Source organism: Mauremys mutica, chromosome 5, assembly GCF_020497125.1.
Source record: "Mauremys mutica isolate MM-2020 ecotype Southern chromosome 5, ASM2049712v1, whole genome shotgun sequence".
In the NCBI taxonomy this organism is placed as follows: domain Eukaryota; kingdom Metazoa; phylum Chordata; order Testudines; family Geoemydidae; genus Mauremys; species Mauremys mutica.
In genome coordinates, this window is record NC_059076.1 from 98,913,807 (window position 1) to 98,931,446 (window position 17,640).

General features: G+C 41.3%; 1 protein-coding gene across 4 annotated transcripts in view; it reads right to left on the reverse strand.

The window, feature by feature from the left end:
- Positions 1–17,640, reverse strand: part of LIMCH1 (LIM and calponin homology domains 1) — a 307,869-nt gene that overhangs the window by 25,203 nt on the left and 265,026 nt on the right. For 2 of the 4 annotated variants that reach the window (XM_045018682.1, XM_045018683.1), the window contains 3 exons: positions 16,353–16,477; positions 10,425–10,578; positions 6,319–6,405 (listed from right to left, as the gene is read on the reverse strand). In XM_045018682.1, coding sequence (XP_044874617.1) covers positions 6,319–6,405; positions 10,425–10,578; positions 16,353–16,477 — 366 coding nt within the window. The remainder of the gene's footprint in view (positions 1–6,318; positions 6,406–10,424; positions 10,579–16,352; positions 16,478–17,640) is intronic. The other 2 variants (XM_045018681.1, XM_045018684.1) reach the window with 1 other exon arrangement.

The window sequence follows — 17,640 nt, forward strand, 5'->3', positions numbered from 1 at the left end:
GGGTATTTCTGCCCACAAAATACAACAAGTCTACCACAAGATACGTAGATAGTTGTCATTAGTACGCACACAAAAGGTCAGCCAATGAAAACAGGTACCCTCACCTTTCCATGGGGGAAAGACAAATTTGGGCATAGGAGGAAGGATTTCTCCCTATAAAAGGTGTAATAATTCACCATTAGGGCGGGCGATACACCCATCCTTCTATTCTCATCGCCTCACCCTGCCTACACCTACAAAAGCTGTCAACTAATGATAAGTCGTAGTGTTCTATCCTTTCACAGCTGTAAGTATGAAATAATTCTTAATTTCTACTTCACCTCTAAGGCATCTATGCTAAGAAAGGTTTAACTCATAACCAGTTTCTTTATAACTATACTTCCTCTAGCAGAGGTGTGAAATTCACTCTAGTACTATTTGCTGCAAAGTGCATTAGAACTGTGTAATATCATCTCATATCTCTTAAAAAACTGTGTTGTAACTTTGTAATCTCATACTGCTTTTAACATGTTACATTTACTTCTTGTTTCATTGATTTTAAATAAAAGGTCTTGTTTGACTAATTCTGTCTCAGTATAGTTTTTCTGTCACATAACCCAATCTCCTTGTATAAATTCTGTGAAGCCTAATTCAAGACGAACTTTTATCTTCTGATCACACATATTGGCGAGCCATACCCATATTATTAATATCTATTAATTATTACTAACATTCTTAATTAATTAGAAACTTAATTATTAAATAAAACTAAATTAGGTGGATAAATTCCACTGTCCCTACTAACCCTCCCCAAATCAGGCAACAGGGGCCCAGCCAGCAAGGGTGGGGTGTGGCATGGCATGGGGCCGGGATCTGTCTGGCATGGCATGGCCAGGGGTTAACGGTTCAAGTCGGTTAACATTTTACATCCCTAGTACAAGGTGGCTCAGTGGGATAGAACACCATTCTCCTCTAGGTCACAAAGTCCAATCTAGTCTATTATTGGTAGTGATCATACATTATTACCACTTCATAGCTATTCCTTGTTGGCCTACTGTACCTGAAATATTTTGGAGATCTAGTTCCTAGAAGACCTGAATCTACATCTGTAGAAAGAAGCTTCATCATAATCACTACCCTTACTGGGAGTATTAGCAGAGAGGCCAAGTATTAGGGTTGAGAGGTCTCTGGAAATTAGTGCATCCAGGGCAAGACTGAGTCACTATGGTGTGGACTGCCATGTTTTGGTTCATTACCACTTCCAGTACTGCTGATAGAGTACCTCAATGACTAGCGTGAATCTGACATTTTCCAGGAGTTCTAGAAATTCACTAAAAGTTCAATTAATAACAAAAACCGAGGTTGCGACGCTTAGTTCTCATTTGCCTACAAATTCAATTGCTGAGAGAATCCTTAGATTAAAAATAATTTTAAAATGGATTTCAGTACAAAGAATGAAAATAAAAACAGACTGTTTTACTCTGCAAATTGGGTCTCCAGAGGAAGAATTTTTTTTAAAAAAAAGTCACGATTCTAGTTCTGAAACAAACACTTGTTGAGAGGATTGGAATTTTATTAAAAAGTGTTTGTTTCTATAAACTGTGGTAATGTGAAGCATTCACTTGCCAGTGATTTTTTTTCTGATTGCAGAAGCAGCTGGTTGAACAAAGGAACAAATAACTTTTAGGCACTGTGGGTAAAATTTTCCAAACCACCTAAGCGATTTAGGAGACTAAATCCCATTTTCAAAAGTGACTTGGGCATTTAGGACCCTAAGTCTTATAGAAAGTCAATGTGACTTAGGTTCCTAAGTTGCTTAGACTGAAACTATATGCACAAACACTGTTTCCTATGGTTTTAGATTTTGCTCTGCAAGTGAGGAGGGTTTTTGTGCAATTACATATGCAAAATCTCCTTTTTCCAGTACATTCATCACAAAAGCTAAAAACGCATTTTTGAAAATGTAACCCACACTGTTTTATCATGTTTCTCAAGAGATAATTTGATCCCCAATGCCAGAAATCATGATGTTCCCTTCAGCAAATGCTAATTTAAGTAGTAGTTAGATTGCCTGTACTTTGGTACCCCTTTGGGAATACGAACTAAAAAACTTCCAGTAACCTTCCTCCCTTTACACCAAAGTATTATAAAATGCAACTGAGAGGCTACACAATAAACCTTAAAGTTTGGTACTGCTAAACCACTTTCCTATATAGACAAAAATATTTTAAGATTCATTCCAGATGCCCCATTTGTCCATAAAAATGAAAAGGTAGCCACATGTTATTCCTGGAGAAAAAAGGGAAGTAGGAATTTTAATTGGGATATATGAAAGTAAGTAATGTAAACAGGGGCGGCTCCAGGCCCCAGTACGCCAAGCGCATGCTTGGGGTGGCATGCCGTGGGGGGCGCTCTGCCGGTCGCCGGGAGGGCAGCAGGCAGGGTGCCTTCGGTGGCATGCCTGCGGAGGGTCTGCTAGTCCCGCGGCTCCGATGGACCTCCCGCAAGCGTGCCTGCGGAGGGTCCGCTGGTCCCGTGGCTCCAGCGAAGCCGTGGAACCAGCGGACCCTCTGCAGGCACGCCTGCGGGAGGTCCACCGGAGCCTGCAGGAGGTCCAGCGAAGCCGCAGGACCAGCGGACCCTCCACAGGCACGCCTGCAGGAGGTCCACCGGAGCCACGGGACCGGCGAGCAGCAGAGCACCCCCCGCGGCATGACGCCATGCTTGGGGCGGCGAAATGTCTAGAGCCGCCCCTGAATGTAAACATGGCAACACTGTTTTCATTTACTGTACTTTTACTCTCCCAATCAATGATAAAGCCCAATGGAGCCTCCACCATCTTCAGTACATCAAAACTATTGTTACAACACTCCTCAAAGATCTCTTCTTGTCCAGGTCTTGGCAAACTTTGGTGAATTTATTCCATTTTTATCCTCCCTGACCAGCTCTTTCTCAAAGTTTTATCTTCTTTTGGTTTTCACATCTAGTTCCTCTCCTTGCTCTTCTCCTCTCTCTCCAACTTCATCCAGTGTCTCTCAAAGGACCCTCCTTTCCTCCCACTCCATTCTTCCTGGGGATCCCATGTGAGGCCATCATGGGACCCACTTATTCTATCATCACACACTTTTCCTAGGTTAACTTATCTTCTCATATGGCTTTAACTATCATCTCTACACCAAAGACTCAAATCCATTTTTATTCTTCTAATCGGTCTCTCTCTCCAACCAATTCTGCATCTCACTCTGTCTCTTCAAATTATTCTCCTGGATGTCTTGCCACTAATTTAAAAACGCAACATGGCCAAAAATTAACTCTTTATCCCAAGCTCTCCCTATCCTGCCACCTATTGTCTGTCACTGTTGACGACATCACCACCCACCCTGTCACTCAGGTTCATAACCTGGAAGAATAGGGGTTATTTTTGCCATGAACATCCAGGCCACATCCAAACTTTGCAGCTTCTCTCTCTAACATTTGTAAGATCTGATCTTTTTTGTTGCAGTCCCTACAGCTAAAACCCTCATCCATACACTTGTCTTCCATCTTGATTACTCCCGCTTTAGCTTCCCAAATACCCACATTATCCCTTTTAAATCCATAAAAAATGTTGGTCTGATCATCTTTGTCTGTTGCTCTGAGCTTGTTGGCCGCTCTTTGAAAAACCCCACTGGCTTCCCATTCTCTCTCACAGCGAGTTCAGGCTTCTTACCATCACCACCAATGGCCACACAGTTCTACTTTTCCCTCCACTTACTTTATTGTTTTACCCTGCTCCCTCCCCCATTTGTACGCTTCTCTCACAAGCAGCTTCAGACTCTTCCATGCCATCCCTTATACATGGAATGATCCTGCTGATTGAATCAGCAAAGCCACTATCCTCTTCCTTCAAACCCCTCTAAGGCCTGGTGATGCATATAAGAAATTAGCCAACTAATAAATGCTATGTATGGGGGTACTTGGCAGAGTTGATATTTAAAAATATTTGTACTGTATGTTTTAATGCCCTTCTCCTACCCTTCCTTCGTCCATCTTCTTAGCTTGTAAACTCTCAGGCAGGGACTATATCTTTTTGTGTGTGTTGACAGTATTTAGAATATCGTAAGTGCTACCATAAATACAGACAACCACTACCAAAACCAATGAGGCTAGACCAATTTTTCAGGTCTGTATATCGATTACAACTGGTAAAATATTTAAATTCTATAAATTAAGTGTTTTAGAAATAATAATCCCAGAATATTTGAAAGAAAGGTATTTTCATGTTTTTAATAGGAGTAATGACATTGACATCCAGTCCCTTATATCCAACATACACATATCAGAGGGGTAGCCGTGTTAGTCTGGATCTGTAAAAGCAGCAAAGAATCCTGTGGCACCTTATAGACTAACAGACATTTTGGAGCATGAGCTTTTGTGGGTGAATACCAGCTTCGTCGGATGCATCCGACGAAGTAACATACACATAGTTGATTTAGTCCAATTAATCTGAAGCCTAGAAAAGGGACTCAAACCAGGGCACAACTGCTAAAACTTTGAAGAAATAATCCAGAGTTTAAATAAAGCAAAATATTGTTATGAGCTAGGTGAAACCTGTTATGGGTTGAGACTAACAAGGGTGAACTTCGCCTTCTGTTAACATAACCCTAAATTTAAGCCCCAACTAAGGAAAAGCAGTATGTGAACCTGCCCAGGAGCCTTTGCTGAGTACTGTTTTTGGGAGTGGTGAGATGGTGTATGGGAAGACAGAACAGACTGGAAAAAAAAAAAAGACCCTGTGTAAGACACACAGAGAGAGCCTGAAGGAACAGCTGAAAGCACCGTGGCCAACCTTGGAAGAAATCTGTAGTGAGGTTTTTAGGTCAGGGATGCAGGCTTGGATCAAAAAGGGGACCACAACATATTCTGCAAGCAACAACAACAACAACGAGATCTCATCTGCCATTAGATTATTAGCAAAAACAAGAGGAGAGGTTTAAAATAAAGGCACCAGTGGTTCCACTGCCAGTGCAAATAGCACTAGCAAGAGGGCATACTGTGTAATGAACCGTAGGAGAAATATTCTGTGTTATTTCTAATCATACAACAAGGAGACCTTCATCAAACATTAAACCAATATTAGAATAAAACACCACCCTCCATTCAGCCAACCCTTTGTTTTGGGTTGGCACTCATGTCTCACTGGATGCTGCGTTGCTCTCTGTGTGAGAGACTTAGGCCTCTAATGCTAGGTCTACACGGGGGGGCGGGGTCGACCTAAGATACACAACTTCACACAAATAGCGTAGCTGAAGTCGGTGCATCTTAGGTCGATTTACCTGGCCATGAGGATGGCGGCAAGTTGACCACTGCCGCTCCCCCGTTGACTCCACTTCCGCCTCTCGCTGCAGTGGAGTTCCAGAGTTGACGGCAGAGCGATAGGGGATTGATTTTACCGCATCTACACTAGACGCAATATATCGATCCCCGATAGATCGATCACTACCCGCTGATCCAGCAGGTAGCGTAGACATACCCTAAGAGATTAGCATGAGTGTGGGGATATCAAAGGAACCAACATGTGCTTCAAGTCTGGGAATTAAGGACAGGATTTCTGTCAACAAGTGTCGGAATGTCAGCCTCATGAAGCACTTCCCCAACTAATCTTAAATAAATATACTTTCCCTACTGCAGCTAAAAGCTGGATTAAATTTGAAAATCCTAAACACAGCTGAAAACACTTGAAGTGATATTTTGATACTAGTGAATCAAGATTAGTGTTGCATATAGGGGGAGAATTTTTTATGATCAAGACCCCCCCACACACTCCGCCTCTTTTCTAGTTTTATGCAGGAGGTGTTGGACATATAGACCAAAGCCTGAATTGGTTTTTTTTACTTAAATTGTGCTGCTGAAAAGCTCTGCTATGTGTGTTTCAAATGAATAGTAACGTACATTAATAACAGGAGTGGTAGCTCCCAAAAAATCTGATCCTGCTGCTGCAAAGCACTTAAGCATGTGCTTAAACTTTAAGTATGTGAATAGTCCTGAACCAATGGATGTCCTCTTGTGTTTATATTTAAGCACATGCTTAAATGCTTTGTTGGACTAGGGCTTATATTATATTTGGAATTATATAGCAATGTTGAGTCCCATAAACTAATGTTTGCACTGAGCTGCATTATGGGCAAAAAAACCTCAAAATGTATGACGACGGAAAATTACACATTGCAGGGGACATTTGAAAATACCAACAATGGTAAAATAATATTAATAGAATTGAACTGCTACAATTTATCTTTGAAGTTTCCCTTAAAGTTATATTTTAAAAGAATTAGTCAGTCTGCAAAATTCCTTATTGACCTTTGATACCTGTTGGGTGAGTGGTTTTGAGGTGTAGGAGAACATGGAGATGACAGCCCAGGCCTGAAATTCTCATGATAGCATGTCCTAAAATACAGAAGAGCAAGTTGCAGTAAGATTAAAAGTAAATAAATAAAAATCCTAGCAGTCTCATAGGGATGAGGTAAAAATAATCCAGAACTAAAATTTAGCTCTGCTGCTTAAATGCAACCTCTAGAGTTAGTAAACTATAATATAAACACTCACTGTTATTTTGACATAAAGAAGAATAAATAATTTTTGGAGTGTCAGTCTAGCAAGAGTAATTATTCATATTGAACAGTAGCTTCATCGCAGGCCCCCAAAAAAACTGGACAAGAGATGCAGGAAGAGCTGAGCAAATAATTTGTACTGAAAAATTATTAGACCAATTGCACCTCTCTCTGCTCAAAAGTTGTGTGTGATCGGACCATGTTTTGCTCATATGTACTAATTATTAATTGAATAATTTCAATACTAATTCTCAGTGTGTGAATTGTTCACAAGTAGTTTGCTGTAGGCAGAGGTGAAAGTAAGCTGGTATGCGCCAGTACGGAGGACCGGTAAGAAAAGGAGACTGACTGAGGGAGGGAAAGAGAAGCCTGCTCCCTGCATAAGAATAGTTTAAACTCAGCTGTTCCCTGATGGGGGTTCAGCCCCCAGGGCTAGGTTTCTGGCCACCTTGTTAATTTCACTCACAGTAGCTGGGGAGAGGGGGACGAGGGGAGGGTGTGTTTGACCATGGCAGGGGCAGTCCTGTCTGCCCCCGGGGATGCGGGGATCTCTCCTACTAATATACACAACAAATACAAGCATTTGGCTGCACAGCTTAAATCCTGAGCTAATAAAAGCAGGTGGAAGGGGAAAACTCACTGTCACATTGGTTTCTAGTCTCTTCCCTCCCCCTCCTCCAGCCAGGCTGCAGACAAGGCTCTGAATTCCTCCCCATTCCCTCCAGCAGGGGTTTTCCTCTAGGCTCTAGCTTGCAGTAGACTGGCTGAGATGCCTGCTATTGCTGCCTGCAAAAGAACAGTTTAAACTCAGCTGTTCCCTGTGCAGTTCAGTGCCCAGAGTTAGGAGCCGTTTCTGGCATCCTTGTTAATTTCACTCCCAGTTGTTGTTGGGTGTGCGTGACCATGGCAGGGGCAGTTCTTTTCTGCCCCCGGGATGAGGGGATCTCCTAAACACAATCAAAATCAGGAACCATTTCCAAGTTCAAATCTATCCCATTCCCTCCCCAGCAGAGGATCATGGTTGTGATGTCCAAACTACTTGCAGATCCTCTTTGAAATGTTACTGTTTAAAAAAAAACAACACAAAAAACATGGAGAACATGGTGGAAAGATGTGTCATAATGATTAGGGTTTATTTTGGGCAAAGCAATTTTGCTAAAGCAACTAAAGATTTACAGGGAAAGCAAATAGCCTCCATAGACAAAACCACAAAGGGATTGGAGGGGAAAACTGAATATTCAGGGAAATTATTGTGCCTCCTTTGAAAGAAATAGTAGTTTTCATTCCAATCCACCCTCTTTCTATATTGATTTAAACACCTGAAATGTCCTTAGGACAGCAGGTGCAATCTCAGATCTCTTTTTGTTTTGTCCTGCCTGTAGAGTGCAGAGGCTGAAATTGATAAAAACTTTCTTTAAATATCTTGTATATTTCATGAAGGCTATTCCAGTTGTCCTTCATTCACCCCTGACTTTCCCTTCCTCTCCTCCTTCCCCCCCCCGCCCTGGCAGTCTGGCTGTGGTTTTTGCCTTGGTTACTTACTCCTTGGCAGACCCAGCCCAGCGGCACCTGCTGGCTCTCTACAGGCAGCAGCCCACAGGGGCCAGTTGCTGTGGTCGCTGCTGGTCGGTGGCAGGCTGCAGCTGCATTATTTGTGACACATTCATACACATAAACATACATACTGAATGCATGTGTATGTATGAATGTGTGTGTCACAAACAATGCAGCTGCAGCCTGCTGCCGACTGCCCCGACCCCAGCAACCGGCCCCTACTATTGTATTTTAGTAGTATTGGAGATCCCCTCATCCAGGGGGCAGAAAAGAACTGCCCCTGCCATGGTCACACACAGCTTCCCCCCCGCCCTCACCAGGAGTGAAATTAACAAAGATGCCAGAAACCTCTTTTAACTCTGGGGGCTGAACCATCAGGGAACAACTGAGTTTAAACTGTTCTTATACAGGAGGCAGTCTCCCTGCTGCAAGCTAGAGGGAAGCCTCTGCAGCAGTTGCTGAGTGCCAGGCAGGGAGAAAGCACAGAGCCTAGCATCAGCAGCCTGGCTGGAGGAGGAGGAGGGAAGACACAGAGAAAAATGTGACAGTGAGTTTTCACTTTTTCAGGCTTATTCCAATAGTAAAGTTTTATTACAGATAGTACTGGTAGTAGTAATAGTAGCTTTATTTTCTCTATCTATGTCATGAAATGGGAGGGATCCATGAAGTACGTAGGAGAGGTGGGTGGGTTGCTTGCGATTGGACCATATGGGTAAGAAATGTAAATTACTTTCACCCCTGCCCAAACCCTAGGGCTCCCAGCCGCTTTTGCAGCTGGTAGCTCTGGGGTTAATTTAAAGGGCCTGGCTCCTAGCTTCAGCCGAATCCCTGAGCCCTTTAAATCCTGATTTAAAAGCCCTAGGATTTAAAGGCCCCACCTCTTCCGATAGAGGCCACGCCTCTTCCAGTTGAGGCCCCTCCCCCTCCGCAGGACTCTGGAGTACCGGTAAGTCCTTTAAGTTACTTTCACCCCTGGCTGTTGGTATTAGATGGCTGAAATTCAAACTAAACTGGTTAGTTTTGATTGGACACAACTCCCATGGTATATTTCTACTCCTAGACTTAACAAATAGCACAAATAGCTATAATGAAAATAATAAATGAGGAAAAACCAAGAGAGGTGAAACAAGAGTTATAGGTGAGGGATGAGACATTCATTTATATAAAAGTTTGTGTTAATGTATATTAACAAACAGATCCTCATCAATGCTTAATTGTGAGCTCTAAAATATTTCTCTCTCTCTAACATACAACATTGATATTTCAATTGTGAAACTTAAGTCAAAATGTCTCCTGTACTGAGAGAGCAGAAGCTATCCTTTAGTAATGCTTATGTAGAAATGCAGGGCAAAGTACCAGAGAAACAAAAGATCCAGAAAAAAATTACTAATCTTAATATTTTTTCTTTTAAATTTCAGAATGCTGCTATGTAGACATCTTTTAAGACAAATAATATGGAAATGGAAAGTAGCAGCCAGAAAGTATTTCAGTATCAGAAGAAAGTTAGTTGATATTTCACTCTTGCCTTCACTACTTTCACTCGAATTGCATTTCTTATGAAATGCAAAGATGAGTATTACATCATTATAGGTTGGGAAATTAGGTTCTCAAAAGTCAATGGGAGTTTTGTCATTGACCTCAGTGGGGTCAGAATTTCCCCCCAGGTGTCTACAGCAATGTTAACTTTGCCACTTTGCATAATCTGTATATATTTACAGTATACAATTAACAAACATAATACACCTCTACCCTGATATAACGCTGTCATCGGGAGCCAAAAAATCTTACCTCATTATAGGTGAAACCACGTTATATCGAACTTGCTTTGATCCGCCGGAGTGCGCAACCCCACCCCCCTGGAGTGCTACTTTACCACATTACATCCAAATCCATGTTATATTGGGTCGCGTTATATCGGGGTAGATGTGTATATTAACTTCTATACGTTCCAGGGGTTAAAGGGCTAAAGAGAAGTCACTGGATTAATGGCAGCTGGGGTATGGGCTTCAACAGAGAAGTGACTTATGAGAGAACAGGTCAAGGAACTGAAATTAATAAAGGTTGGTGTTTTGTAGGAAAGCCAGGAACTAGCAACATTTATACATGGTATGATTAATCAGTGTTGGTCCAAAAAAATAGCATGTTTTAAAGTAATTTATGAAACACATTGGATAGCATCAAAACCAAAAATCAGAGTTAACAAAACATCTCAAACTTTACACTATATTTTATTTATAATGCATTTAGAAAGACATCTCATCACGAGTAAAGGAGGCTATCAAGCAAACGTCCATGACCCACCTTCTCCTTTCGCCTGGGGAATTATCCTGCTGGCCTATGCTCTGATCCAGAGATGTTTTCTGTCTAACTTCTTCTGAAATGTGTGGTGACTGTTTCGTTAACAACTGCTGACTCCACAACACATCTGAAGTTACAGAGTGGGGTAAACTGAATACTTGAGATAAAAACCATTTGAGAAGATTATTTTTAACCCAATATAACTTGTGGATACAAAAAAAAAGTAGTAGTAAGGCACAGAAGTCAAACAGGCTACTGCACGTAGAGAAATAAGGCCAATACAATCTTGTTAATGTTTGTAAGAAGAGACACCAGATTATGTTCAGTATATTTTCCAGTCAGGAATAAATACAGGAGCACTGCAGTTGAGCTACTTAAATATGTTCATACAGCCAAAACAAAATGTTTCTCATCAATGGTCCTGGTGCATCCAAGCTTCCAGACAACTACAAGACTCAGCACCCTGCATACATAACTCTTGTAGTTGTCTGGAAGCCACTGCTGACCCACAAGCACCGGGGAGAACTAACTTAGGCATTAATATAAAGAATGTGGGCTGTTCATGTCTGCTATTCACTCCCACTGTCCCAGTAGCCCTAGCAACAGTCTTTTCTCCCTGTGACTCTCCTCTGCCTTTTGGATCATTTTATAAGCTTTGACAGATGCTCAGTGGCCCATAGGATGCTCAGTGAATGTGCTTTAGGCCAGTATTCAGTGAATTCAGATGTCTAGGGAGCCTGCTAGACCTTGTCACACCAGATACCTCTTTTGAGTGGAAGGGAGAGGACTGCTTGGGCTCCTCCTGAAGAATTTTGCTACACATAGGATAGGAAAGGCTGGAAAGGCCTCCCCTTGAAGACATCAACTACTTGGATTAGAGGGAGAGAGAGAGAGAAAAAGGGCCTTTGGTCTCCACTACTCAGAAAGGCAGGGACAGTCGAGGCATGCAGACTTTCATATGAACAATCCAAGCAACTGGGGGTGGGACGTTACTCGAGAAGTGCATGATCATAGCAAAAGGTAGGTAACCTATCTTCATCATCAAGAAAAGCAGAGCCCTGTTGGGCACTGGGCCATCAAGGCACTGGTCAGAGAGCTGGGAAACTTAAAGGATCAAAGGCAAGAGAAAGGCTATCAAAAGACCACTGGTGGACAAATTGGGGAGAGCCTCAAAATGTCTAGTTAGAGTTCAGATAAACAACGGAACTGTTGGATGTTTACCCAAACTTAAATTGTCAAACCTTCTGAAGTTTGCTCATCTCTACTTAAAATGTATTAGTTAAAAAGTCAGTTTTTATTTATGTGTACAAAGATATGCTACAGGATAGTGTTTTCTGTTTTTATCTGTATAGAAGCCTTTAATCAAAATATTGAACATACAATGAAGTTCCCATATGATATACAAACCTACAAAATTTAAACTGTGAATTTGCACTGGAAGCATATAATAATTTGAATAGTTTAATCCCATTCTCTTACCTCATTTTTAGGGATAACCAAATTTTTGTTACATCAAAACATGAAGGTCAAACTTAAATAAATTCAAGTATCAGAGGGGTAGCCGTGTTAGTCTGGTTCTGTAGAAGCAGCAAAGAATCCTGTGGCACCTTATAGACTAACAGACGTTTTGCAGCATGAGCTTTCGTGGGTGAATACCCACTTCTTCGGATGCAAGACTTGCATCCGAAGAAGTGGGTATTCACCCACGAAAGCTCATGCTGCAAAACGTCTGTTAGTCTATAAGGTGCCACAGGATTCTTTGCTGCTTGCATCCGAAGAAGTGGGTATTCACCCACGAAAGCTCATGCTGCAAAACGTCTGTTAGTCTATAAGGTGCCACAGGATTCTTTGCTGCTTCTTAAATAAATTCATAAACCAAATTTATTTTTTACCATTGATCACATTGTTTACTTTTCTCTTTTATCTCAGATTAAACAATGAAAATACACTAGCCAATTTCACTTTTCTTTACAGAAAAGAGGCCAGTCCCAGCTTCTGGCAGCCAGAGGTTTAAGGACACCCAGAGTATGGGGTTGCATCCATGATCATCCAGGCTAATAGCCATGGATAGAGCCTTCACAACATCTCCTAGCAAAGAGGTCCACAGGCTGACTATGCACTGTGCGAAGAAATACTTCACTATATTTGTGTTAAACCTGCTGACTATTAGTTTCATTGGGTAACCCCTGGTTCTTGTTTTAAATGAAGGGGTAAATAACACTTCCTTTCTCAATGCCATTCATGATTTTATAGACCTCTATCATATCCCCGTTAGTCATCTCTCTTCCAAGTTGAACAGTCCCAGTCTTTTTAATCTCTTCTCATATGGAAGCTGTTTCATACCCCTATTTTTTTTTTTTGGCCTTTCTCTCTAGTTTTTTTTCAATTCTAGTACATCTTTTTTGAGATGGGGCAACCAGAACTGCCTGCAGTATTCACAGCGTAAGCGTACCATGGATTTATATATTGGTATTAAAATAATTTCTGTCTTATTTTCTATCCATTTCCTGATGGTTCCTAACATTCTGTTACCTCTTTAACTGCCACTGCACACTGAATAGACGTTTTCAGAGAAATATCCATGACAACTCCAGGAGCTCTTTCTTGAGTGGTAACAGCTTATTTAGACCCAATCATTTTGTATGTATAGTTGAGATGTTTTCCAATGTGCATTACTTTGCATTTATCCACACTGAATTTCATCTGCCATTTTGTTCCCCAGTCACCCAATTTTGTGAAAGCCCATTGTACCTCTTTGCAGTCAGCTTTGGACTTAATTATCTTGAATAATTTGGTATTGTTTGCAAATTTTACCACCTCACTGTTTACCCCATGTTCCATGTCATTTATTAATATGTTGAACAGTACTGGTCCCAGTTACAGATCCCTGGGGGACCCTGCTATTTACCTCTCTCCACTGTAAAGACTGACCATTTATTCCTATCTTTTATCTAGTTACTGATCCACGAGAGGATCTTCCCTCTTATCCCATTACTTCTTACTTTGTGTAAGAGCCTTTGATGAGGGACCTTGTCAAAGGCTTTCTGAGTCACGTCTACACTTACAGATAGATTGGCACTGCTGCAATCGATGCAGCGAGTGTCAATTTAGCAGGTTTGGTGAAGACATGCTAAATCGATGGGAGAGCACTCTCCCATTGATCTGTGTACTCCACCTCCCCGAGAAGCGTAAGGGAAGTCAACAGGAGACACTCGCCCGTCAACATAGCGCAGTGTAGCCACCACAGTAAGTGGATCTAACTACGTCGACATCAGTTACGTTATTCACGTAACTGAAGTTGCGAAACTTAGATCAATTTAGTGTGGTGGTGCAGACCACAGCCCTGAATATCTAAGTAGACTATATCCAGTAGATCACCCTTGTCCACATGCTTGTTGATGCGCTCAGAGAATTCTGATTGGTGAGGCAGATTTCCCTTTACAAAACCTGTGTTAACTCTTCCCCAACATATTGTGTTCATCTATGTGTCTGATAATTCTGTTCTTTACTATAGTTTCAACCAATTTTCCTGGTACCGAAGTTAGGCTTACTGGCCTGTAATTGCCAGGATCACCTCTGGAGACTTTTTAAAAAAATCGGCATCACATTAGCTATTCTCCAGTCATCTGGTACAGAAGCTAGTTTAAGTCACATACCACAGTTAGTAGCTCTGCAATTTCATATCTGAATTCTTTCCCAACTCTTGGGTGAATACAATCTCGTCCTGGTGATTTATTACTGCTTAATTTATCAATTTGTTCCAAAACCGCTTGTATCAACACCTCAATCTGGGACAGTTCCTAAGATCTGTCACCTAAAAAAAAAACATCACTCAGGACAGGGATCTTCCCCATACCCTCTGCAGTAAGACTGATGTTGTTGGTGGATGTGTAGAGCTCTTCCCTTCGATTCTCCCTCTAATGTCATATAATATTATAATGGTGCACCAGCTCTGCTCTAGCTAAGATTGGGAAGCCCTTCTTCTTGTTAAAAGGACAATCCTTCTTAGTGCTCTAAAATCTGTGTGCTTACATGAATTGTCTTGAAATTTGCAGTGCAGGGTAGGGTTAGTGATCCAAATGTGAGGTCATTTGATCAAGCGGCTCCCGAGATACAGACCCCAGAAAACAAAAACAGCATTTCATTAAGTTCATAGATTCTAGAAACTCTGAAGTGTGAAATCCATCCTCGGTGGAAATCTGAAAATAAACTTCTTATATCATAATCACAGCTCTATGATGCTCCTCAAACTAATCCCCAGATCTCCTCATATCACAATCACTGATCTTCCAAGTTGCTCCAACTTATTCCTCTGCTATTCAATACAGCTACACCTAACATAGTGACTGCAGCTGGAGTTCATGCAGTTAATTCCCAGTGGCTATTGCCTGCTCCAGGGGGCAGAGTTAAGGGTGCATGGGTACCTTAACTGTATTTTGTAGCCCTGAGGATTAATCTGTTGGTCTGTATAAAATGTCTTTTTGATAAAAGTGTGTAGGCTGCATAGATTAATAGAATTATTTACAATAAGCTGTAATGCAAGATGCCTAGAAACTTCTAGGCCAGACATCCTGGCCAATTTCCTCCGTGACGCTGAAAGCAACCTTTAAGACCCTTACTCAGAAAAGTAATAATAGGATACAAACCTACGCAAAATGTCTAGGGACCTTTTGAATGTCTGCTAACCTTTCACCCTAGATAGGGTGAAAAGGGGGGAATTTCTGCCCACAAATTTCACACATATACACCGCAGATGCGTACATATCTGTCATCCATACGCACATAAAAGGTCAGCCTATGAAAACAGGTACCCTCACCTTTCCATGGGGGAAAGACAAATTGGGGCATAGGAGGAAGGATTTCTCCCTATAAAAAGGGTGACAATCCTCCATTAGACGGGCGATACACCTATCTATTTCCTTATCGTCTCAACCTACATTGATGCCTCTCTCTCCTACGAAAGCTGTCAATACTAAGTCGTAGTATTAATTCTTTTCACAGCTGTAAGTATGAACAAATTCTTATTTCTGCTTCACCTCTAAGCATTTAGTTTATAGAGGGCTAAAACTCATAACTATTTTCTTTACTTCCTCTATCAAAGATGTGAACAACACCCTACTGCTGCAGAGTGCATTTAGAACTGTGATATTTGTAACTTTGTAATCTCAAATTGCTTTTAACATTTTACATTTACTTCTTGTTTTATTGATTTTAAATAAAAGGTCTTGATTGACTATTTCTGTCTCAGTGTAATTTCCTGTCATATACCCCCAATCTCCTTGTATAAATTCTGTGAAGCCTGATTTAAGACGAACTTTATCTTCTGATCACACATATTGGCGAGGCATACCCACATTATTAATATCTATTAATTATTATTAATATTATTAATTAATTAGAACATTAATTATTAAATAAAACTAAATTAAGTGGATAAATTCCACTGTCCCTACTAACCCTCCCCAAATCAGGCTACAATTTCCTGGTTTTCAGAAGTTTCAGTTTTGCTTAACTCAATGTTCTGGAAGGGATTGAGCTATCACTAGGCAACCGTATCTCTGTGTTAATTAATTTTTTGTCATTAAATAATATTTGCAGGATATACTTTAGATAACTATTGTGCACACATAGACTTCAATTATTTAGCTTCTCAGCTGGAGTTTAAGTGCTCAGCCTTCCATGGCATATAATGCCAAGGATCCAAAGTTCACATACCACTTAAAACTCATTTATCTTCGCTTGTACTTAACAGATTTTGAACCTGGGAAAAGTTTAAATCCTGCAGCAATAACACTGATTAAATTATTTTGGAAATTTGCAATTTCATTTGACTAATATTCTTAATTACATCACTTTATGAACCTGTGAAATTTCCTTGACAAACAAACGCAAACAAACAAAACCGATTCTTTGGATTGTTTGGAATCTTACCCTGAGTCAATGGTAGATTCAGTATGACTGGTGAGCTGTGCTCCTTCACTGACACCTGGTGATCCTGCTCACTTTCTCTCTGAAGAATAGTCTCTGGATGTTCTGTGGGCACTTTATTTACACTGCTAATAAAAACAAATCACATTGTATACACAAAGCTAAAAGGAATGTTAGCTAGAGTGTCATTTCATTATTGTGCTTTTGTATGTGAACCTCTTATGCTCAACAAATATTTGTTTCCATGTGTTAGCAATAATAGATCGGTGTGGGTAATAATCATGAATTGGCAACAAATTGAGATGGTAATCTATGCTGACTTTCCTTGCTGGCCTGACGTACCACCACATACAGGCCCTGAAGATCTTTCTGTAACAGTATCACGTAGAATAGCATATTTGACAAAGCAACAGCTATTGTGTCAATGGTCTTGCTCTTTGTATAATGTTCAGTCTGCTCAGGAGCGCCTTGTCTTTGTGAAAGCAACAGCTACCAGCACTGAAAATCCTGTTCCTTGTCAAACCCTCTGGCCAGTTCGGGAGTGAGGATCCTGGTTCTCTGTGAAAAGAGCTATTGCTAAGTTGGAGATCCTTTCTTAAACTAAGAAACCTGGGAAATTAGTATATAAACACACTACAATACTTGTGAGTTAAGATTGCTCTATACATAGCATACATGACAGCCATAAAAGCCAGGAACTGAAAAGGGAAGGTATCTAAACATATCCCCAACAGCAGGGCGGCTTCCCCATGGTGTGGAGAGCCTGGGTCTCAGCCAGCCCTGATTACAGATGAGCCCCACTGGAGGGGAATCAAGTAATTTAAATACAGTATAAAAGGCAGCAGGAACCTGCAGGGAAGGCCTGGTGAGAAAGTAGCTGAGACTGCCAGAGGTAGATGGAAGCCTGACAGTAAGCTGAAGAAAGCTCTCCAGCCAGGGAGGCATGGGAGAGACCTGCCCAAGAAGCAGGGGAGAGAGGCCTACCTGGAGGACAAACTCCATGCAGGAGGCACTGGGAAGCAGACAGACAGACACTCTCAAAGAGGAGGGGGCTGTGCCCAGCTGAAACTGGGGTGAAGTCTGCACGAGTTTGTGTTTTGTTTTGAAAGACTTTGTGTTGGACTACTGGGAGAGAGACACTGCAAGAGGGTTGGAGCCTGGAAGACCAGCGTGCATCTGAAGACTAAATAAATGGAATTCCTTGGGATTGTCTGAATTACTTTTTGAACTGTGCGCTCTTCAAGGAGCCCTGAAGAGACAGGATAGCCACAGAGACAGGATGCCGTGGACC